Here is a 25,346-nt window from a genome sequence, read left to right as displayed (position 1 = left end):
GATGCAATCAGAGCTCACTGCAGCCTTGATCTCCCAGGCTTAAGTGATCCTCCTGCCTCAGCTTCCCAAGTAGCTGGAACTGCAGGCATGCACCACCATGCCTGGTTGGGTTTTTTCTTTAATCAAGAAATGTTTCTTGGATTCTTTCTTGTATGTGCTTTTAATATAAAATTAAAGCCATTCATTTCTCTTTATATTCAGTTTTATGGTTTGCTTTTTCTTTTTATCTGATTTTTGAATAAGTAAAAATACATGATTCAGCGAGATGTGGTGGCTTGTGCTTGTAATCCCAGCCCCTTGGGAGGCTGGAGTGGGAGAGTTCAAGACCAGCCTGGGCAATATAGTGAGACCCTGTCTCTAAAAAAAGAATTTTTTTTTTCAAATTAGCCAGTTGTAGTGGTTCATACCCGTAGTCCCAGTTACTTGGGAGGCTGAGGCAGGTGGATCACTTGAGTCTAGGAGTTCAAGACTGCAGTGAGCTGTGATCATGCTCTTTAAAAAAAAAAAATCTGCCAGGTATGGTGGCTCACACCTGTAATCCCAGCACTTTTGGAGGCCGAGGCAGGTGGATCACAAGGTCAGGAGATCAAGACCATCCTGGCTAACATGGTGAAACCCCATCTCTACTAAAAATACAAAAGAAATTAGCCGGGCATGGTGGCGGGTGCCTATAGTCCCAGCTACTTGGGAGGCTGAGGCAGGAGAATGGCATGAACCCGGGAGGCGGAGCTTGCAGTGAGCCAAGATTGCACCACTGCACTCCAGCCTGGGTGACAGAGTGAGACTCCATCTCAAAAAAAAAAAAAAAAAAGAAAAAATCTTGTTTTCTCTTCCTTTTTCTTCCCTCCTTCCTCTTTTGCCCCTCTTCTTTCCTTGCTCATGTGATACTATTGTAAAGGTGTACCTTAGTTTATTCAGCCAGTCTCCATGGATGGACGTATAGGTTGTTTCTAAGTTTTTAATATTTTATAGAATGTGTATGGAATGATATAGTGAGTAACCTCATGAATAATGTCGTTTCACTTTTGTGGAGGTATATCTTCAGAGTAAATTTGTAGAAGTGGGCTTGTGGGTCTGAGAGTAAATGCAGATGTAGTTTTGTTAGCACGTATGTGGTCAAAAGCATTTTTTTGCTCTGAGGCAGGGGCATGTAGCTGGTGTGCTGAAGGAATAGCAAGGAAGCCACATGAAGAAACAGGTGAAAGTCACTGGCTTAAGATCCTATATACTAGCAGCAGAGTTGAATTAGAGCCCTGGCCTCCATCTTCATTGCACTTAGACAACAAAGAATTCGTGCATGGAAAACAGGAATGTATTTGACCAAGGCCAGTGTTACCAGGGCCGTTAGGAGGTCAGAGAAAGGAGAAGTTTATATGGACCCCAGTCAGGTAGAAAATACTTCACCCCAAAATTTACAGCATCAGTAAGGTTTGTAATGGCCCTCTGCTGTGCATAGAGCTTGTATTAGTGTGTTTTCTTTTCTTTTTCTTTTTTTTTTTTTGAGACAGAGTCTTGCTCTGTCATCTAGACTGGAGTGCAGTCGAATGATCTTGGCTCACTGCAACCTCTGCCTTCCAGGTTCAAGCGATCCTCTTGCCTCAGCCTCCTGAGTAGCTGGGATTACAGTGCCTGCCACCACGCTTGGCTAATTTTTGTATTTTTAAGTAGAGACGGGGTTTCACCATGTTGGCCAGGCTGGTCTGAAACTCCTAACCTCAGATGATCTGCCCGTCTCAGCCTCCCAAAGTGCTGGGATTACAGGTGTGAGCCACTGCATCTGGCCTAGTGTGTTTTTATACTGCTATAAAAAACTACCTGAGACTGGGTAATTTATTTAAAAAAGTTTTAATTGACTCAGTTCCACAGGCTATACAGGAGGCATGGCTGGGGAGGCCTCAGGAACCTACAATCATGGAGGAAGGGTGAAGGGTAATGTTAAAGATACATTTTGATCACTTCTAGGACCTTCTGATGTAAAGGCATATTTGTTAAAATCACACCCAGAGCTTTTATTGTAAGGGTACTTTTTTTTTCTTACACTTTCAGAACTTTCCAATGTAAATATGCATTTTGAGTACTTCTGGAATTTTTCATAGTTAAGGTACATTTTCTCTTTTGCAATTAGAAATATGTGGAATAGTTATATTTTTGCACCTTGAGAATATTTGGTTCCTAATCTTTTTTATCTAATGGTTTTAATGCTTCTGAATTTCCTTCCTGATATGTTGTTATGCTGGGGCTATGCAAAATGGTGGTATTCTAATGCTATTATTTCTTTTTCATAAATATTTGGCATTCTTTTGTAAAGCACATGCCTTTTCTATTCTTTTCATTTTATTTTTAAATGAAAAAGCTGTGTAGCATGTGGATTAGTCACTTCATACAATAGACGTTTGATTAGAAAAGTTGGGCGCAAATGAAATGTAAAAATATGGAGTCATAGCTTATATGTACCATGGTGGTTTACTCTTCAAAGGAATCTTACTGTAAATCTTTTTTTTTTTTTTTTTTGCAAAGCTAGTAATCACCTCTTAATTTCTGTTATTCTTATAAACCTGAATTTTCATGTAGGGCACATTTATTCAACAAATTATTGAGTGCTTTTTATGTGCCAGACACTGTGGTCAGCACTTGGAATAGAGTAGTAAGCAGAAAAAACATACCTGTCCTTAATGTAGGGTACATCCTTACTGTTAAGAAGACAATGACAGTTGCCCAGAACCCCATGATTGAAGGCAGTTATGAAGCTATGTCTGAGGAATCTTGATTTGGAGGGTATTATAGGCTTTTCCTAACAACCTGGTTCAATAAATGCTTTGAAGTTCAGAACCCTAAACAACCATTCTCTATGGGTCTGATGAAAAGAATATATGATATAATTGGCAGTATCCTCCTGATGTCTTTCTAATGTAATGTCAAATTATGATTACAGAGCCCTTAACGTGAAATTTTGCCTAATTTTTTGTCTTAGGATATTTCCTAATATTTCTAGGGTCCACACCTCCATAAGACATGTGCTAGAGGCATGATTCAGAGGCTCCTGAGACCTTGAGGATTCAGAGCTGTTGTGAGGACATCACCAGGCAAGCCTTGCTTCGGTTACTAGATTCCGTCTGGACTGGGTAGGAAAGAAATGCCACTTTCCTGGCATTATCAATGAAGTTAATGGAAGAGCAGAGAATTTCTAGAAGTTCTGAAAAGGCTTTGAGGCTTGTGGCAATCTACCATAGCTCAAACTTGAGGAGACCACCTTTCATAAGATGGATTCAAATACAATACCTGCGCTGAAAGACTTTTTTTGCTCCTGCTTTTGGGTTGGCTATGGGACTTGCATCATCTGGCTGAATTGGACCAGCAGTTCAGGGGATGAAGAGAGGTCCCTGCTGCTTCTCAGTCACATGGCATGGCAGATATTTTCAGCCTTCTGAATCTTCCAAGGAACAGTCAAGTGGCACTTAGCTAGATAAATGTTAATAGAGGCATCTCTTAAAGAGTTTTCCACCAAAGATAAGTCTTTTTCTTCTTCTACTTACTCTATACTCCAGCAATATCTCCCTACAGATTAGTAAGATGAATGTGTCCACAGTTAGGTGTATACCTGTCTTTAAAGAAAAAAGATGTCTGTTAGTTACACTGCTATGACCTCAGGTTCCAGAATATTAAGGGAACATTCTTTCAAGAGATGTTTCACTTTGGACTAATCCGAAGTTTAGAAACCAGCTTATTGCCAAAGGGAAAAAGGATAGCCCAAGGGACAAGAAAACACTTCTCACTATGAATTGGTTTGGAAGTAACTTCTTCAGGTGTCCTGAGGATCTTTCGTTACTCAACATATACTCACCTCTGTTGTCACACATGTCATCTGAAGATGAACATTTTATTTCCAACTTGAGGTAGGGAATAGGATGAGTTTTTCCCCTAGCTTTTGCTCTTTAGTTGGACTATCGAATCAACCTCTACTTATAAGGAGCCAGGGAAAAGAAAACTGGGCTTGGGAAGAAAGTGGTTGCTATCTTTTCTCCATGCAAACTTGAAAAGAGGGCAACTGATTTGTTCCTTCTGGCCTTTCTTGGCTGGTGACAAGAAAAGGGCTGGCTTGGGTGAAATGGTATCTCTTTATTCTTAACTTAAAATGTTGAACCCTGACCAAGTGGAACTTTATTTTTAGAGACTGCCAATCATTTCCACCCTTTTGAAATGAAAACTCAAGGGTTTTGGCTTCAGCTGAGTTTGAAATAATCAAGGAGGCCTAGGTACAAGGCAGAATGATTTCTCAATACTCCAAGTGTGATTATGGAAGAGTGACATGTAACACCCCAGGCTGAAGAACCAGGCATGTGGGAGACATGGTAGGGCTTGTGCTAGAAGAGGAAGAGGAATGGAGTGAGGTCAAAAAGAGGGAAAAGTATGTATCTCATCCATCAAACTTTAACAGGAGTTAGCCTCCTGCCTCCTGAGTTGAAGCCTCCCTCAGCTTCTGAGGGTTAGGATCACCAACCATCTTGGTTTGCCTGGAACTGTACTGGTTTTAGCACTAAAACTTCCCTATCCTGGGAAAACCCTTGGTCCTGGGCCAACTGGAATGGTTGGTTACCCTGACTGAATCTTTTTTTTTTAAGAGATGGTGTCTGAGGCCGGGCGCAGTGGCTCATACCTGTAATCTTAGCACTTTGGGAGGCTGAGGTGGGCAGATCACCTGAAGTCAGGAATTCGAGACCAGCCTAGCCAACATGGTGAAACCCTGTCTTTACTAAAAATACCGAATTAGCTGGGCGTGGTGGTGCATGCCTGTAATCCCAGCTATTAGGGAGGCTGAGGCAGGAGAATCGGTTGAACCCCGGAGGCGGAGATTGCAGTGAGCCAAGATCACACTACTGTGCTCCAGCCTGGATGACAAGAGCAAAACTCTGTCTCAAAAAAAGAAAGAAGAGATGGAGTCTTGCTCATGGATTTAAGCAATCCTGTCACCTCAGTCTCCCTTGTGGCTGGGATTATAGGTGTGCATCACCATGCCTGGCCATCACTCTGACTGAATTTTAAGGCATTTGGGTAGCACATATGACAACTGAAAACCTGGTCCAGTTCTCCTTTCTCCTTCCTTTGTTTCTGAGAAAAGTATACAGAATGCCCTAGAGCATACACAGGATCCTGAAGTTAGAATAATAACAGTGGCCATCGACTTCATGCATACTACGTGTCAGGTACATGATCTTGTTTAATACTCTGGCAACTGAGGAGCTAGGATATTTTAAATCCAATTTTATGGAGGAGGAGGCCAGAGCTGAGGGTTGTGACAAGTTGTATTTTCTAAGATCAAACAACTAGAATGTAACTATTTGAACTTTTTTGTGTCTGAAATGAAAATCTTTGCTTTTTCTACTAAATGAAGAACTTGTGGAATTTGATAGGTAAATGAGCATCTTCTCGGTTTAGCAGAGCTTTGTGGCCGTAAGCTTCATCCACTGTTTGCATACTCATTCCTGTTCTTCATGATAGCAGAAGATTCCCTGGGCATAATATATAGAAAAGCTGTCTAGGAAGCTACAGGAGCTACTTGAGTCTGATACCTGTAGCAGCCCCTGAATAATCTTTCAGTTCTTAATGAACTACTGAGATCCTGGTACATGGAAGGTACTCAGTGAAAGTTAGCTATGGTTGTTATTTCAATTACAACACATGAGCAATCATTTTGAACTGAAATGTCTCAGCCAATGTATGTCAATTCAAACATTTTAATATAAAAATAACTGAAGACTCAGGGTATTAAGGAAATAAATAACAAATCTATCCTTGAGTTCAAAATTAGACAAACAGCCTAGGCAATAAAGCGAGACCCCTGTCTCTACAAAAAATTAAAAAAAATTAGCTGGGCATGGTGGCATGTGCCTGTGGTCCCAGCTACTTGAGAGGCTGAGGCAGGAGGATCTCTTGAGCCCAGGAGTTCGAGGTTGCAGAGAGCTATGATCATGCTGCTCAACTCCAGCCTGGGTGACAGAGCAAGACCCTGTTTCAAAAAAAGACAAAAGACAAAAAAAAAAAAAAAAAAGGTAAACACAGAAAAAAACCATTTTCTTTTTCCATTAAGGAAAAGCTATCCTGTTAGTTATTTGATTTGGAATGGATAGAATACAGCATTCCTTGCTATAATAAAAGGTGTCACTCACATAATACCGAGTTAGAAGCAAACATTCCATTCTTAGGCTGCCCTAAGAAATCCCTCTACTAAAAGACGATTGAAGCTCTTAGCCTAATGATGGAAGCCCCAGCTTGTGGCCATCACATTGAGAGGTAAATGCCTTTGTATGGAGGAATGCAGAAAGCTTTTAGGCTACCCTCTGCTTGTATTTCATCAATTCATGCCCAAGACTTGTGGCTTTACTAGAGAATGAAACACAGTAAAGTTCACATAAATTTGTAGCTAGCCTTGAGGAGGACTCAAATATAACAGAAGAGACAAGTGAATCTATTTGGTCCAGTCCAACAAATACTTATCATGCACCCATGAGGTTTCAGGGTAGTGTGCGGGATACTGGGTATACAGGGAGGAACAGCATATGCCCCCAACCTCAGGGAGCACACATGGAGGCAGAGGAAATAAGACATATAAAAGTAGTTTCTTCAGGGCCAATTTCAAATCAGCAAAGATGTCTTAATCTATTTCGGTTGCCGTAGCAAAATACCATAGGCTGTGTGGCTTAAACGAGGAATAATTTTCTCACAGTTCTGGAGAATGGAAGTCTGAGATTAGAGTGCCAGCCCGATTGGGCTCTGGCGAGGACTTTCTTCCTGGTTTGCAGTGTGCTCACGTGGCCTTTCTCTGTACGTGCATGTAGAGAGACAGCAATTTCTCTTATAAGGCCACCTATTTTTTTTTTTTTTTTTTTTTGAGACAGGGTCTTGCTCTGTTGCCTAGGCTGGAATGCAGTGGTGCAATCTCGGCTCATTGCAGCCTCTTCCTCCCAGGCTCAAGCAATCCTTCTACCTTAGCTTCCCAAGTAGCTGAGACCACAGGTGCATGCCACCATGCCTGGCTTTTTGTATTTTTAGTTGAGATAGGATTTCACCATGTTGCTCAGGCTGGTCTCGAGCTCCTGAGCTCAAGCAATCCACCTGCCTTAGCCTCCCAAAGTGCTGGGATTATAGGCATGAGCCACTGTGCCTGGCCTAAGGCCACCAAACTTACTGAATCAGGATCTCACCCCTACAACTTCACTTAACTTTCATTACTTCCTAAGTGCCCTGTCTCCAAATACATTCACACTGGGGGCTAGAACTTCAACATATATGTGTTTTGGGGGATGCAATGCAGTCTACAGAAATGGGCCCTAACTTACATCATAACAAACATATTAAAATATACCCATACATTCGTTATATCCATATATATTTTTTTCTGTACAATACTTGAAAGAATTTTTATAATTTTGTTTTTGAGATTATTTGACTATGAATAACTCATTTATGTCTAGTTGCTGCTTCTTAGCAACCATTCATATTTGGGAATTTTTGCAAAATGAGAACTTACAAATTTTCAAAATGTTAAATATTTGTGAATTCTAAATTTGGCAATTAATAAAATTGACATAATGCTAGATTTTTGTGTTTAATTGAGCATTAATTTATTTGCAGTTTTTATATTTTGGAGCCAATTTTTTTTTTCCATGGTAGGTTCTTGGAAAGCTCATTAGACCATGAGAACTGTCTACAATGCCTAATGGATAAAATGGCTGGGGGTATTTCATAGTTCCACTTCATACTTCCAGACAGGTCGCTTCCAACCCTAACCTCTCTTCCAAGCTCTGGCACATCATTTCCAGCCATTTGTTAAGTATTGTCTTGATTCTCACTGACATTGAGACTGGATATGTTCCAAACATCCCTACCTCTTATTCTCCTATTTTTCTACTTTTTGCCATCTCTCTTGCATTGACATCACCACCTAGCTAGTGGGAGACTACTGCAGTCACCATCACTAGTGTCCAAATCTGCTGGTATCAGGTTTCAGAATGGCATGAGTGCTTAAAAATTACCTGAAAGCCTTGTTTTGATATTAATTTCTGTACCTCATTCTTGGAAACCTGTGCAGTTGGTCTGAGGGAAGGCTTGGGAATTTCTGTTTTTAACAAGCTAATGTGCTATCATCTTTGGGAAGGTGTGGACGTGATCCGTATTGGTGGGATGAAAAAGAGATGTGGATCTTAATAAGATCCACAATGCAACTTATACTGTAATACCATGAAATTCCATTGGCTTTATTGCCAGAAATCGGAGGTAATGGGCTCCACAGCTGTTTCCAAGATGCCCCCAGGATGTTGTCTTAAGAGTAGTTAGGAATGTTCTGCTTTGGCCTCCAGGCCATGTGTCCCAGGTGCTGAATTTTGGCAACTATTACTGCAACAACTTTTTTTTTTTTTTTTGAGACGGAGTCTTGCTCTGTCCCCCAGGCTGGGGTGCAGTGGCGCGATCTCAGCTCGCTGCAACCTCTGCCTCCTGAGTTCAAGCGATTCTCCCGTCTCAGCCTCCTGAATAGCTGTGACTACAAATGCACGCCACCACGCCCAGCTAATTTTTGTATTTTTAGTAGAGATGGGGTTTCACCATGTTGGTCAGGCGGTCTTGAACTCCTGACCTCATGATCCACCCGCCTCGGGCTCCCAAAGTGCTGGGATTACAGGCATGAGCCGCCGCACCCTACTGCAGCAACTGTTACAGGAAGAAATGCTGCTGTCTCTTATTTTGTCTCAACTATGAGGCAGGCTCTTTCTTTAATTCTTCATAGCACATCAGAAAACAGGTGCAAAATCTTAATGAGGCTTGCTGAAAGAGAAGCACAAAACAGAATAATTACCACACTGCACAGGCTCAGATTCATTCTAGGGCCCTTCTACCCCACTCTTGACCCACCCCTTCTATGAGGCCAAGTGCAACTTACCCCTCACTATGGAAATCACTCCAGACATCCCCATGGTTGAAATTCAGGCACAACTGATTTTCAGCCTCAGAAAGAGAAGTTTTTCCTTACCTCGCTTTTGAAGCCCAGCCACCAGGTTTTCATTTTCTAATTCAGAATGATTGATGATAGGAATATTCATTCCTTTCTGGGAAAATCAACCCAAAGTATACTTTGTGGCACCACTAGGTCAATCATACAGTAATTTGATATCAAGACATATTCTGAAGTCTGGGCAATTCACTTAAATGATACCCATGTCAACTTCAACAGCCTAGTCCAGGTTTCAGTCTGCCCACTCAGTCCAGTTCCTTCTCAGTATCCCTTCAGCAAAGGTTCAAAATCCTTGGGATGCAGCTCACTCAGAGTTACTTTGTCACACATCCCCTGGGCACAGTAAACGAATCAGATGTCCTTCAATAGACACAATAATCTCATGAGGTAGTTTTTTCATCAGAACCAACGGAAAGCAGAGAGGTAAAGTCATTTAACCAAGGTCAATCCTCCAGGAATGCCTGGATTTGAACTGAGGTCTCGATTCCAAATTTGTGAATTTAACTATTTGAAACACTGAGGAAGTAGACTGGACATTGAGCTTGAATTTGCGTGTCAGGATTTAGAACAATAATTCCATTAATAGAGATGAGGCAAAAAGCCAGAAGAGAAGGTATGATGGAGGAGGAGGAGGGAGGGAGATGGCAAAGTCGATTTGGGCTATGAACCCCTTGGCATCATTGGGTCCCTATCTCTTCTTCATGGTTCTGACTTGGCTTAATGGTTATTGTTCTGAAACACCTTTGTTTCCGAGTTAATCATCATCCTTGACTCTCCAGGGGCCATGTACCAGCCAACGCTGTGGTGAAGCAGCCTGTTCGGGGAGCCAGTGGCAGGACGACCATCACAGCAATTGTCCAGACTGGCGGGGGCTGGAGCACTGGTCTCTTCAGTGTCTGCAGAGATAGGAGAATTTGTAAGTTTTTCCTCCTTATTTAAGTTCCTCCTTACTATTTTCTTTTCCGGGACATCAGTGAGTGGAAAAGCTGCAGCAGGCACAAGGACAGAAATTAAATGTTTTCAGAATAACTGGACTAATCTTTCAGTGACTCAAATGTACTCCTTGTCTGGAAAAATCTTGCTTTTCAGAGATATGGATGTTTTATAGAATAAGTGGTGCCTTCAAAGATTTCTAAATGACAGACTCCACTGTTGGCAAAGTGCACAAAATGAGCTTTCTTATCCACTGCTGGTGGGAGTGTAAATTGGTACAACTCTTCTGGGGGATGGTTTAGCAATCCATATAGAAAGAACCTCAGCTGTTGCATAGCTTTTGACCCAGTAATTACATTTTTAGGAGTTTAAGGAAATAAATCATGTGCAAAGATTTAGCAGGAACATTAAATTTTGCAGCGTTAGTTATTACAGCAGAAACCTGGGACAACTTAAATGTTCAACAAGAGGAATCCACACAATGAATTATTATACAGCCACGAAAAGTTATATTGTAGAATAATATTTAATGAGATGAAAAGATGATTTGGATACATTTTTACATTAAAGAAACACATTGCAAAACTGTGCACAGTAGATACCGTGTTTTTGGAGAGAGGAAAACATTTCTTAAATGTCTGGAAGAATACAAATACAAATATTTATAGCAGATGTCTCCAGATGGTAGGTTAATGGATAGTGTTTATTTCCTTTTTGCTTTTCTTTTTTCAATTGTCTTGGAAGAATATGTAGTACTCCTATCAACAAGAACAATCACAAAAAGAAACTCCCTTCCTTGATTGAAATCTTTTCAGACACTGGTTTGACACTTTTCAGCTATAAAGAGGGGCAAATAACACTGTCTTCTGGCTACATGATTCCCCCCTGGGCTTAGAGTTCAAAGCTCATTGATTCTATTTTTACCTGAGGACATTCTGACCCATCTTTGGTACCACATGTCAGGATCCCCTTCCAGGACCTGATGGTCTTGCTCTAGGGAGCAATTGGATCACAGAGTCTCTCTGGGAGGAGGGAGGGTATGTGTGATGGATGAGGGTTAGTCTCTTAAGTTCCAAATCCAACAGACCCTGGGTAAAATATTTTTGAAGGATATATCAGCCTTCTAGGAAGATCTGAATTTGTCCTAATGCCTCACAGGACATATCAACCAGAGAACTCTGAGCAAGTCCTCATTCAGCTGAGAGTCTTCCCCGTGACCCATAGTTTGGCAAGTCTCTTCCTGTCGCGGCTACCCATGTGGATTTCTGACCAGACAATTATGGAAGCTGTTCTCTGGTTCCCTCAGAATTCTTCCTGATTCTCTGCTCTTTTCATGACTTTGGTAGTCACCCAGTACTAAGGTACAGAGAGCTCGAGTAGCCATGCACAAATGTGCAGATCTGGCCCCAGAATAATAAGTGGACCATTTTCCTTTCATAGCTTATGGTTGGGGGTTGGGGGAACTTCAGTGCACTTTTAACTAGGGCAAAGCCTGGAATATGGTGTAGTGGTTAGGAGAACAGGTTCATATCACATATACACCTTGAATCCTAACTCTGGCTCTTACTGGCCATGTAACGTTGAACAAGTCCTTTGGGTCTTCATTTTTCCACCTCTAAAATGAAGATAATAAAGGTGCCTACCTCAAGGTTTACTGTAAAGATGAAAACAGAACATGGATAGAACCCACTCTTAACACTGGTTTGGGCATAACTGGATCAGTTAGGGATTTAGGGTTGCAAACTATACTAGGTTGAGTAGTGTCACTTTAAAATCCATGTTCACCTGGAACCTCTGAATGTGACTTCATTTGGAAATAGAGTCTTTACAATGTAGTCAAATTAAAATAAAGTCAATCCTTATTTATAAGAAGAGAGAGATTTGGACACAGACACACAAAGGAGAAGGCCATGTGAAGACAGAAGCAGAGACTGGAGTGACACATCTGCAAGCCAAGGAGCACCAACGATTGCCAGCAACCCGCAGAAGCCAGGAAAGAGACAGGGAACAGATTTTTCCCTCGGACCCCCCAAAAGGAACCAACTCTGCCAACACTTTTGTTTCATACCTCTAACCTCCAGAATTCTCCCATGAGAAAATAATTCCTGTTGTTTTAAGCCACCCAGTTTGTGGTATTTTGCTATGGCAGCCCTAGGAAACGAATATATAAGCCAACATTGAATTTCATTAGAAGGCCATGGGATAGCTCCCGGAATCAATGAGCCAGGTAAAAGCCAAGCCCAGAAAGGGACAAGACGCACTGTTATTAGGTGCTAGCTGACAGTCCAATCAGCTTTAAATGTTTTTATCCTTGTGTCATCCCCATCTGAGAATTGATGTTTCAGTGGAAGCAGCTCAATTTGCTCAGCTTGGATCATGTGCCTACTTCTTGACCAGGCCACGGTTCTCTGAACGATAGTCCTACCAATATGGTTCATAATAAGGAAGGGATAATTTCCTAAATTTACTATTGGGGTGCAGTTACCAGGAAAATTCAAAAAAATATCATTACAATGCACTTAGTAAATCTTAGCTATTAATACTACTGTTATTTTAAAAAAATTATCCTTCAGCATGTTGAGAGCAAAGAGTAGATGAGTCAGAAGGCTTATATTAGATGCTGCAGAATGATTTCTACATAATCCTAAGAGCACCTAGAAAAGCTGGTCAAGGAATTCTCACTCCTCAGCCATACTGTTTGCCTTAAGCATTACTTCACTGCTCACCTCTGCTCTCAACCCGCATCAATGCTCAGGACACCAACCACACTTCCTGAGGATTCCCTGGTTGTCCACTTGAGAGCCCATTCTAGTGACAAGGGGAGGAAAAAGGATATGGGGAGAAATACAATATTCTTTACAATTGGCATGAATTCTGAACGAAAGGCCATGGATAGGGTTCAAGGTGATCTCGAATGTTGTGTTGTAATTTTTGTTCCCTAGTTGTGTTTCCATGTTGTGACTGCTCATAGTGTTTTAAATTAATTGTCTTAGAAGAAAACTTAAAGGTAATATATTACTGTGTACACTCATTATCTGCACTGTAATTCTGAGAATGCTGCTGGAGTGTGAGTGCTACGAGTCTTGGATTTCTTCCCCTCCTTGTTTAGAAAGACTTTTAATTGGGGATTGTTTTATCCACAAAGTTTTATTTAGAGTAAATCACTGTGTCCATTGTTTTGACAGACTTGGGAACAAAGGGAGAGCTTCTCATGACTGTTCCATGCCAGATTCCCATCCTGGGACATTTTTCCATCAAACGCTGAGAATTATTGCTACAATTTGTCATCCATTAAGCAAAGGGTACATTATGAACAGCAGTGATTTCCATTTCTTTTTGACATTTTGCTTCTTCATTTTATTGTAATTATGTATTTTAAGTGCCTCCTTCTTCCCACCTCTGTGCTTTCATCTGAATTCACACTGCACTGGGATTAGCAAATGGGTGTCTCTGTCTCCTTTGAAGACAGGGTAGCTGAGAGCTCAGATGTGAAGATTAAACTGAGGTGAAGTAAGTGGCTGCTAAGTGGCATTGTGAGTGAAAGACTGGGCAATCCAGCTTTGGGAATGTTTGTGATGTGGCCTCAGAGAAGGTTTATGTGGAAGGTGTAATCAACTCATAATTCAGCTCATGATTCAACCATGTTTACTGAGTTTCTTCCCATGTATAGGCACAAGGTAGGTGATATAGACATAATAGTGAATAGGTCAGAGACAGTGTCTTAGAGGAGATGGATAATAAACAAATCTGTAGGCCGGGTGCGGTGGCTTCACACCTGTAATCCCAGCACTTTGGGAGGCTGAGGTGGGCAGATTACCTGTCAGGAGTTTGAGACCAACCATAGCCAACATGGTGAAACCCCATCTCTACTGAAAATACAAAATTATCTGGGCATGGTGGTACATGCCTGTAATCCCAGCTACACCGGAGGCTGAGGCAGGAGAATCTCTTGAACCCAGGAGGCAGAGGTTGCAGTGAGTCGAGATTGCACGACTGCACTCTGGCCTGGGAGACAGAGCGAAACTGTCTCAAAACAAAACAAAACAAAAGAAACAAAACAACAACAACAACAAAAATCTATAAACAAAATAATTGCAGTTGTGATAAATGCCATGAAGAATTTAAACAGAGTGTATGAAAGGAAATTATAGGAGAATGGGGTAAAGGACAGTTTTTTGAGGAGCTGACTTCAGCTGTTACCTGAAAGATAGGAAAGAGTCAGCCACTCAAACAGCTTCCCTGTAGCGGGCATTGTAAGCACCAGGCAGTAAAGAGACTGATGTGTACTAGGAACTAGTAGATACCCAAGGTAGGAAGAAGAAAGCAAGCCAGAATTTTCCCTGGTTTTCTGGAAAAGGAAGGAGGCATGAGAAGGCATTGGACTGGGATTCGTGTCCCCACACTGCATCTCAGGTAACTTGTAGACTCCCTGAAGCAGGGACCAGTTTTCTTGTTCAATGCTCTGACACCCAGCAGAGCACTTAGACCATAGGAGGCACTTAAACGTATTTGCTGAATAACACATAAATGAATTTTAACTTGTATTCTCATTTGCTTCTTTGTCAAATTTAATTGAAAAACTCAGAGCCTCAGAGTTAGAAGGGATATTGCGAGTCAGCTTGTCTGGTCCCCCATCTGTTTGCGTAAATCCCCTCTGCAACGTGCGTGGCAAAGACCCGACAGCCTCAACTTTCTGAGCACTTCCAGGGAGGAGGGCTCATTTCCTTTGGACCCAGTTCAGCACCTTAAAAAATTATTTTGTAAAGACTGCCATGCACATAATGCAGAATTCAAAAGTACCTACCTTTTTTGTATATGAAAAGCAAGTAGTACTCCATCCTTGCTCTCTATCCACCTGGTTTTTCTCTTCAGAGTCAAATACCTTTACTTGAGTCCAGATATAGTCTATATACTTATACAGATATAGAAATCTAAAAAGTTAAAATAGATGTTTAATTATAAAAGTATTATATAATAATTATAAAAAAGAAAAATGCAAAAAACTATAAAAGAAAAAAACAGCATCCTGTAATCCCAGCTCTTGGAGATAAATATTGTTAATATTTTGGTATCTATCCTTCTAGATGTTTTGCTTATATGTGTGTGTGTGTGTATAATTTATACAAGTGGTAGCACTGTAAACACATACTGTCTAGTACCTTTGGCTTATTTTAATTTAATAATATATCTCACATCACATTCTTCTGAAAGAAGTATAAAAGGAAAAAAAAACATATCTAGGTGATCAGACCATATCAACATATCTGGAGCTAATTTCTTAAAATTTGGCAAATTCGGCCGGGTTGCGGTGGCTCTCGCCTATAATCCCAGCACTTTGGGAGGCCAAGGCAGGCAGATCACAAGGTCAGGAGTTTGAGACCAGCCTGGCCAACATGGTGAAACCCCGTCTCTACTAAAAATACAAAAATTAGGCGTGGTGGCGGGCTCCTGTAATCCCAGCTGCCTGGGATGCTGAAGCAGGAGAATCGCTTGAACCCGGGAGGTGGAAGTTGCAGTCAGCTGAGATCATGCTACTGCACTTCAGCCTGGGTGACAGAGTGAGACTCTGTCTCAAAAAAAAAAAAAAAAAAAAAATCTGCAAAGATTCCATTGTATGAATGTACCATAGCTTATTTATCTGAAAATCTCCATTGATGGACCTTTATATGGTTTCCAGACTTTGCCATTCAAACCACTGCTATGTGAATATCACTGCACAGATGTCATTTTGCATGTGTGTGAGTATATCTGTTGGATAACCACTAAAGAGTAAACCTGCTGGTCAAATAGTATGTGCTATTTTAAATATTGATAGATGTTGCCAAATGGCTTTCCATTTGGAAGTTGTACTAATTTACACTCCCACCAGCAATGTATGAATATGACCCATTTCTTTTCTGAGCATCTCATTGTTAGAAAGTTCTGCCTCTTTTGCAATAATTGATCTGAAATGTGCCTTGCTGCAATTTCCACCCACCTTTCCTACTTCTACTCTCTGGGGCTCCACACTCTGGTTTTGTGTAGGTTTCTTTTCTTTCTCTTGACTCTCCTATGAGTTAGAAGGATGAATAATGAGCAACATTCCACACATGCGGGTGGAACCCATCTCAGAGAACAGACCTGAATCATTTATACTGTGGGTGCTTACATAACCACCAGGCCTTTAGGTGTAAGAGGAAGAAGCTAAATTTATCCCTTTTGAACCTGAGCTTCTTAAAAAAAAAAGACAAAAATTTTTTTCACTAGTAACAATACATTTACCTTGCACAAAATGAAACATTACAGAAAAGGGAATCATGTCCCTTTTAATTGTATTTATTTATTTATAGAGGTAGGGTCTTACTTGTTGCCCAGGCTGAAGTACAGTGGCATGATTACAGCTCATTGTAACCACGGACTCCTAAGTTCAAGTGATCCTCTTGCCTCAGCCTCTAGAGTGGCTAGGACTACTGGTGCATGCCACCATGCCTGGCTAATTTTTAAATTTTTTTTTGTAGAGATGGAGTCTCGCTATGTTTCCCAGGCTGGTCTCAAACTCCTGGCCTCAAGTGATCCTCCTGCCTTGGCCTCCCAAAGTGTTGAAATTTTAGAGAGTTTCCTTCCTGATCTTTTTCTCTATATTTCTCTATATTTATAATATAAATGGTATTATGTATTATGCTGTGCATATCATTATGCAGTTTGATTTTTTTAAACTCAAAATTTGTCTTAGAGATTTAACTCTGTTGGTTCTTAATTGATCTTTTGTATTCCACAGTATGTATAGTTATACCATTATAGTTTATTTGTACTTCAGCCTATTAATATACATTCATGTTGTTTCAAATTTAAAGTTACAAGTAATGCTGCAATGACTATTCTTGTACCTGCTCTTTGTGAGCATGTATAAGCATTGATCCAGGGTGGACACTGATAAGTGGAATCACTAGGTCCTAGATGAGGTAACATTGTCATAGATTCAGCAAAACTGACTTCCAAAGTGGCTGTGCTAATTTCTACTTCCATCTGTGTGTGGAGTACTTATTTCTTCATGGCTCCCCACAATATATCACATTAACAATTTTTTTTTTCGAGACAGAGTTTTCCTCTTGTCGCTCGGGCTGGAGTGCAGTGGTGCGATCTCTGCTCACTGCAACCTCCGCCTCCTGGGTTCAAGCAATTCTCCTGCCTCAGCCTCCCGAGTAGCTGGGATTACAGACACCTGCCACCACGCCCGGCTAATTTTTTGTATTTTTAGCAGAGACGGGGTTTCGCCATGTTGGGCAGGCTGGTCTTGAACTCCTGACCTCAGGTGATCTGCCCTCCTCAGCCTCCCAAAGTGCTGGGATTACAGGTGTGAGCTACTGCGCCCGGCCTGACAAATTTTTAAAAATTGGCATTATCATGGATAATAAGTAGTTTCTGGATGTCTTAATATTCATTTCCAATGACATTGAGCAACTTTTTGCCTTCATTACTGGCCATTTGTATTTGCTCTTCAGTGGATTACCTGTCCATATCCTATGCCCATTTTCTTCTTTTGTTTAATCTTCTATATGTTGATTTGCAGGAGTTTTTTTTTGTTTTGTTTTGTTTTGTTTTTTGTTTTGTTTTTGAGACGTTCTCATTCCTTTGCCCAGACTGGAGTGCAGTGGCCCAATCTCGGCTCATGGCAACCTCCACCTCTCAAGCTCAAGGGATTCTTCCACCTCAACCTCCTGAGTAGCTGGGATTACAGGCACACGCCACTACCACCTGGCTAATTTTTGTATTTTTTGTGGAGATGGGGTTTCACCATGTTGGCCAGGCTGGTCTCAAACTCCTGACCTCAAATGATCCACCCGCCTCGGCCTCTCAAAGTGTTGGGATTACAGGCGTGAGCCACTGCGCCCGGCCAAGAGTTCTTTATATATTCTAGATACTTATCCTTGGCCTGTGATATGTGTTGCAAAGTTTTTTCCTAGAGAGTCTTTAGAACAAAGGATCCCATCATCCTGATTTTGTGCATCCCTTCTTGGGGTGTGACCTGACAGTGTTTCCATATCCCACTGCATTCCTCACAGTACAGAGCAGCAATACTTGATGAAAGGATCTTCCTTAAAGAAGTTGAGGCTGGGTGCTGTGGCTCAGCCTGTAATCCCAGCACTTCTGGAGGCTGAAGCGGGCGGATCACCTGAGGTCAGGAGTTTGAGACCAGCCTGGCCAACATGGTGAAACCCTGTCTATACTAAAAATACAAAAATTAGCCGGGCATGGTGGCAGGCACATGTATTCCCAGCTACTCGAGAGGCTGAGGCAGGAGAATCTCTTGAACCCAGGAGGTGGAGGTTGCAGTGAGCTGAGATTGTGCCATTGAACTCCAGCCTGGGCGACAGAGGAAGACTTCATCTCAAAAAAAAAAAAAAAAGAAGAAGTTGCCTGACTTAAGACTACCCCACAGGAATAAATGTAAAGTGGTGATAGGATACTGTCTACTGTCTAGCACACCAATCCACAACTACTGTGGCATAATAGATAAATACATAAAACATGAGAACACATAGTAATATGTATAGTAGTTCAGACTTTGGGACCAGACTACCTGAGTTCAATCTCTCCTCTGCCTTTCACTGATGATTGTGTAAATTTGGACAAATTACTCAAATCTTCTGGGCCTCAGTATCCTCATCTGTAAAATGGGGATAAGAAGAATACCTATAGGATTGTTGCAAAGATTCAATGAGTTAATAAGTGCAGAGTGATTTTAACAGGGCTTGGTACATAGTGAACTCTGTATAAATATTAGCTATTATATAATAAAAATTTGTCCTTCATAGTGTTTTTTAAAAATCACATCTGATTTCTTCTTCAAAGTACAGTAATTGAATTTGAGGTATGTTTCTTTCAGCATCTAGTACTACCTCCTAATGAACACTTAGATAACATGATTATATGACAAAAAAGATTAAAAATAAAAACAAAAGCATGTGTTTTTTGTAAAAAGCATATGAGTCATGAAAATATGGTGCAAGAGTTCAAATGCGCTTAAACAATTTCTGTACAATATACTTATTGAGAAAGGTGGGCATTTCTCTTTATCAGTTAAAGCGGTGCAGCTGAGGCAATTGTGTAAACACTATTTATTAGTCACTTAGTTTGCCAGCTTTACAATTAAGCAAGTTTTGATTAATTTTTTTTTATTTACAGGGATTTACACTATTTTGTAATCCACTCATAAAGTGAGAGTTGATTGATTTTTATGTGCCATTGATTTCAAAATCCCCTAATTCAAGATTGCATACAGTGTGAGTACTCTGTACTCTCAGTAAATTTACTGGACCATTTGCTGTCCTCTAAGCTGTTCATACCAGGTATCCGGGCTGGGTGGGGCCTGCTGATCTACTTGAGATTACTTTTTAAATGTAGGGTAAAATATCCCAGTCTTATTTGAGACTGAATTCAGAGTTTGCTTTGGGCCAAGAGATGTCTACAGTAGATGATTGAGTGACTATCTTGAGACTTCCAAATAGATGAAATAGATGTTCCTTCTCTGCCCCCATCCCTCATGCCCTTTGTATGCTTGTGCTACTTCATCCACTATTTGAAGCTGAAGTCCAGAGTCCTGGAGCCTTGGAGAGTCTAAGATACAGAATTCCTAGTTTTTTGCCTCTTTGTCACTGAATTTGGGAGTGGGACTTTGAAGTGCTCACTGTGGGAGAACAAGGGGTAGCCAGAGACAGACCATTGTCAGGAAGTTCTTCAGTGTGCTGGTGTCATGGTATGTGAGCCTTCGTGTCTGGTGCACTAAAAGACAATGGTGACTACTTCACACTCACAAGAGTAACTAAAATAAAAATGACTGACAATAGCAAATGTTGGTGAGGATGTGGAGCAATCAGAACTCTTGGCCAGAAGTGGTGGTTCATGCTTGTAATCCCAGTACTTTGGGAAGCCAAAATGGGAGGATTGCTTGAGCCCAGGAGTCTGAGCAGCATACAGAGACCCCATCTCTACAAAAGATAAGAAAAAAAGTTAGCCAGGTGATATGGTTTGGATCTGTGTCCCCACAAATCTCATAGGATTGTAATCCCCCATGTTGGAGATGGGGCCTGGGATTACTATATGGTACCAAGGGGGGATGGTGCCAAACCATTAGAAGCTGCCCCTGTGATCCAATCACAATTGGATCCATCCCCCCTTGGTACTGTATAGTGAGTAAGTTCTTATGAGATCTGGTTGTTTAAAAGTGTGTAGCACCTCCGCCTTTGCTCTCTTCCTCTTTCCCTGGCCATGTAAGACAAGCCTGCTTCTCCTTAGCCTTCCACCATGTTTGTAAGTTTCCTGAGGCCTCCCCAGAAGCAGAAGCTGCTATGCTTACTGTACAGCTTGTGAAACTGTAAGGCAATGAAACCTCCTTTCTTTATAAAGTACCCATTCTCAGGTATTTCTTTATAGCAATGTGAGAACAGACTAATACACTGGATGTGGTGGTGCATGCCTGTAGTCTCAACTACTCAGGAGGCTGAGATGAAAGGATGAGAGGATCGCTTGAGCCTGGGAGGTTGAGGCTGCAGTGAGCCATGATCGTGCCACCGCACCCCAGCCTGAGTGACAGAGCGACACCCTGTCTCAAAATCAATCAATACATAAATAAATAAAGAAAATATAACTCTCATGCATTGCTGATGGGAGTTTAAAATGGTACAAATACTTTGGATAGCTGTCTGTCATTTCTTGCAAAGTTAAACGTATATCTTACCCCATAACCTAGCAATTCCCCTTCCAGGTATCCATCCAAATGAAATAAAAACATACGCCTGTGTAAACACTTACAGATGAGTCTTCATAGCAGTCAAATTCATAAAAGCAAAAAAATGAAATAATCAAATGTTTATCAGTGGGAGAATGGAGAAACAATTTGTGGAATATTCATACAATGGAATATGGCTCAACTCTAAAAAAAGAGACAGATTCACGCAACAGCATAGATGCATCAAAAACATGATGTTGAACGAAAGAAGCCAGATACAAAAGCAAACATGATTTCATTAATATGAAGTTGAAGAAGAGGCAAAACTCATCTATAAGAATAGGAATTGGAACAATGGTTGCCTCTAGTGGGCAACAGGAGGGCTGGGATTGATTGGAAAAGGACACAGGAGCTCTGGGGTGAGAGCAATGTTCCACACATTTGGTTACTTGGGTGTATGTGATTGTTGGCACTCATCCCACAGAACACTGATGGCCTGTGCATTTTCTTATATATAAATTATGCCTCCATAAAATATTTATTAAAAAAATTTTCAGAGATTATGGTTAGCTTGGAATTTTTGCTGTTTCACAGTCCTAATTATTTGCATTCATCAGAGTTGTCATCTTTTATGATGCTAGATGACATAACATCTTAACTGTATATCGGGGTTGTTAACCTGTGGTCTGTTAATACTTTTCAATGGATACATGAGCTCCGTGAAATTGAATGCACAATTTTGCATGTCTATGTGCGTGTAGTTTTCTTTTCCCTTGTGGACTGAGTTCATAGCTATCATTGTACTCTCAAAATGGTCTGTGACCCAAAACATATTTAGAATAGAACCTCTGTGTTGGAAGGTTCATGAAGAATATGTAGAAAACAATATCAGTAAAGATGAGTGAACTAATAAATGACAAATTGTTTACAGTTGATGTTCAAGGAACCAAGCCCCTAATAATTTGCAGATTAAAACTGGCAGATGTCAGTGGCTCCAAGACACTAACATAAATTTGAATAACTTGGTCTGAGAGATAGAATAAAGCCCTGATAAGAATAGGAGGCAGAATCAATGTACTATAAAAGACCTTTCAATTACACTTATAGAAATAGATGTCTGTTGTTCAAAAATATCCTGTATACCATGTTTATTTTAAATATTGAAATTAGATAGATGAACATAATGAAAGCAACAGTTATGATTCAACTGTAAAAAAATTATTTGATGCTTTTTCTCTTAACAGGAACAAAACAATTACCATAGTCAACGCTAACAGAATTGTATCAGGTTCATCTTTGCCAGTGTTTAACAAAAGAAGGCAATTTTGATGTGGCTCAGTTATGGCAATTTTCATACAATGAGTTTTGGGAATTGGTTATTTATTCTCAGTCTGATAGCAGGGAGACAGTGCAGCATTAAACTGGTGGCATAATGTTGTAAATATTCTTTGAGATGTGAAGTTGCTCCAAGAAATCTGAGAACCTTGGCTTTTTTGGATGTGGTTATTGACAGGTTTCTGTGGTCTATTCTGTCCTATGTGTCTTGAGTGTGACATCGCCAGGCATTATGGAGAGTGTCTTTGTTGGCCGTTGTTACCTGGGTCCACCTTTGCACTGAGAATTGGCACCAGGGAGAGACATAAAATACAGGTAAGTGTGTTTGAAGGTATACGTGAACCCGAATCTGTATGAAAACCTAGATGCCTTCCAAACCTGTGATTTTCCAAATAAAAGAAGGGTGGGTGAGGATGTTGAAACATACCATGCTTAGTGGGAAACTTTGAGAAAGGAAATACATTTAAAAATTTTATTCTTTACCAGGAAATATAAGTTAACTAAAATACCATATTATTTTAGTAGAGATGGGGTTTTGCCATGTTGGCCAGGCTGTTCTCAAAGTCCTGCCCTCAAGTGATCCGCCCACCTTGGGCTCCCAAAGTGCTGCGATTACAGGTGTGAGCCACCATGCCTGGCCCAGACTGATGTATTTTTAAGTGGAAAAAAAAAAAAAGTAAGGCACAGAAGTATGGAACTATTTTAAAAGACTATATATGTATATGTTTATGTAGACATAGAATGTATCTGGAAGTGGTTACAAGAAACTGGTAACAATGATTACTTCCAGGCAGGCAACTGGATGGCTGGGGACAGCTGGAGAGAGGGATTTATTTTTTGCTTCCTATCCCTTCTTACACTGAAATTTTAGGCCATGTTCACTTATTACCTACTCCAAAGAAATAAATAATTATAAATATTAGGTTCTAAGAGAAAGAACCAAGAAGTTGATAGATAAATCAGTGGTTCAATTATAAAGGCACATATCAGAGGTCCTAAGGGCAGCGCTCTGAATCGCAGGTATTGATTAGCAATTCAGCTGCTTGGCACTTATGCAACTTAGTGTCCCTGGGCATTGGCTTAAGGATGTTGGTGAACCTTGGAAGCTGTGGTTGAAGGGCCAGGAGGTAACATTGTACAGGTCCCTGGGGAAGAAAAATGAGCCTGTGTGACTATAACAGAACAGATTCTGGTCTTGCCCTAGGGCACACTGTGTGAAGACTGGCTGGCGGTGCACTGCTGTTGGCCTTTTTCCATCTGCCAGGTGGCCCGGGAACTCAAGATGAGGACCTCCCAAGTCTATGAAATCTGTGCAGTCCCAATGACTAAGGACACCCTGGTTTGACAGCAAGATAACTCCTCCTCCTTACTCCCCAACACCCTCCTCTCAAACCTCTCAGTGGAACAATTGCTTTTTCCTAAGTTTTTACTGAAATGGTACGAAAATAAATGATTTCCCCCCTACTGTCTCTACTGTTCTTCTTTCTTTACACATTTCCCTGTTGATGACTTTATCATTTGTCTGAATTTGCTATTCCAGTCCAGCCATATAAAGCAGATCTAGAGGTGAGTTTTCTTGTTTGTTTATTTTTTGAGACGGAGTCTTGGCTCTGTCACCCAGGCTGGAGTGCAGTGGCGCCATCTTGCCTTCAAGCAATTCTCCTGTCTCAGCCTCCTGAGTAGCTGGGATTACAGGCATGCACCAACACACCTGGCTAATTTTTGCATTTTTAGTAGAGACGGCGTTTCACCATGTTGGCCAGGCTGGACTTGAACTCCTGACCTCAGGTGATCCACACGCCTCAGCCTCTCAAAGTGCTGGGATTACAGACGTGAGCCATCGCGCCCAGCCTAGAGGTGAGTTTTGTGCCTCCCCTCCCCTGCTGGAGTTTTGGAAGCGTGCTTTTTCCCCTCCAGATTTCTACTGCCATCCTTTCATGAGGGATGTCTGAGAAGCTGGAGGAGTTGTTATGTGGCTTTCTTATGTCAAGCCACCTTCCTCAGAGTATCAGGGATGGGGCAGGAGGTGGCTAACTTTAGTTAGCATCTGGACTGGCTGGAAATGTCACTGAAACACATCAGCCATTGTCTTTCCCTTGTCCCAACTCTTCAGGTCTGGTTGCGTGAAGGAGAAAGTCTCAGGTTGGTGCTCATCTTGAACACTTCTGTAACACTTAGAAATCTTCTTCAGGCCCCAGGTTCAAAACCTCAGGCAGCAACAGCTATGGGTGGAATTGTGTTCCCCACCTCCCATTCCTCCACCAAAAGATATGTTGAAGTCTTAACCCCTGGTAACTGTGAATACGATTTTATCTGGAAATAGGGTCTTTGCCGTTGTAACTAGTTTAAAATGAGATCTTCAGGGTGGGTCCTAATCCAGTGTGACTGGTGTCCTTACAAGAAGAGGAGAAAAGACACAAAGATAGAGACACAGAGGGAAGACGGGTATGTGAAGACAAAGGCAGAGATGGGAGTGATGCTGCCACAAGCCCAGGAATGCCTGGGGCTACCAGAGGTTGGAAGAGGCAAGAGAAAATCCTCCCTCAGAGATTTTGGAGGGAGCATGGCCCTGCCAACGTCTTAATACTGGACTTCTAGCCTCCAGACTGTGACAGAATAAGCTACCCAGTTTGTGATCATTTATTTTAGCAGCCCTAAGAAGTGACCATCTACCATGTTTGGTAGATGTTTTTGTTAGGGCAGCAGCACCGAACAGTGCCAAAGAACCTGGGTTCTGCAGCCTGAAATGCCTCCTCTGTTTACTAATTACACAACCATAGGCAAACTTGCTAACCTCTCTCTGTTTCAGTTTCCTTATCCGGAAAGTGGGATGGTGATAGTACTGACTTTGCAGGGCATGAGAATTGTACATCAAGACATTTAGCACACTGCCTGGCAGGTAGGATGGACTCAGTAAATAAGTGTGATTACTGTTTTATGGCTACTTTATATTTGTGGAAAATTATACTAATTTTCCTTTTTTTTTTTTTTTTGAGACTGTATCTTGCTCTGTCGCCCAGCTGTAGTGCAGTGGCATGACCTCGGCTCACTGCAACCTCCATTTCCCGGGTTCAAGTAATTCTTGTGCCTCAGAGTAGCTGGGATTATAGGCGTGTGCCCCCACACCTGGCTAAGTTTTGTGTTTTTAGTAGACACAGGGTTTTGCCATGTTGCCTAGGCTGGTCTCGAACTCCTGGGCTCAAGCGATCCACCTGCCTTGGCCTCCAAAAGTGCTGGGATTACAGGTGTGAGCCACTGCACCCGGCCAAATTTTACTAATTTACTATTGGAACATAAAGTTTTCCTTTAAATTAAATTCTAGATGAAAGTTGATACTAGAGATGAAGTTTCCCCCACCTCAAAAAA

General features: G+C 41.3%; 1 protein-coding gene across 1 annotated transcript; it reads left to right on the top strand.

The window, feature by feature from the left end:
• On the top strand, positions 1-23,444 carry PLAC8L1 (PLAC8 like 1). Its single transcript, XM_004042755.4, has 4 exons — positions 1-3,893; positions 9,784-9,920; positions 22,159-22,295; positions 23,185-23,444. The coding sequence occupies exons 1-4, from the start codon at positions 3,775-3,777 to the stop codon at positions 23,323-23,325; spliced, it is 534 nt and encodes a 177-aa protein (XP_004042803.1). The 5' UTR covers positions 1-3,774; the 3' UTR covers positions 23,326-23,444.
• Positions 23,445-25,346: the final 1,902 nt, after the last annotated feature.

Source organism: Gorilla gorilla, chromosome 4 (assembly GCF_029281585.2).
Source record: "Gorilla gorilla gorilla isolate KB3781 chromosome 4, NHGRI_mGorGor1-v2.1_pri, whole genome shotgun sequence".
Lineage (NCBI taxonomy): Eukaryota > Metazoa > Chordata > Mammalia > Primates > Hominidae > Gorilla > Gorilla gorilla.
This window is presented reverse-complemented; position numbering and strand designations above follow the sequence as displayed.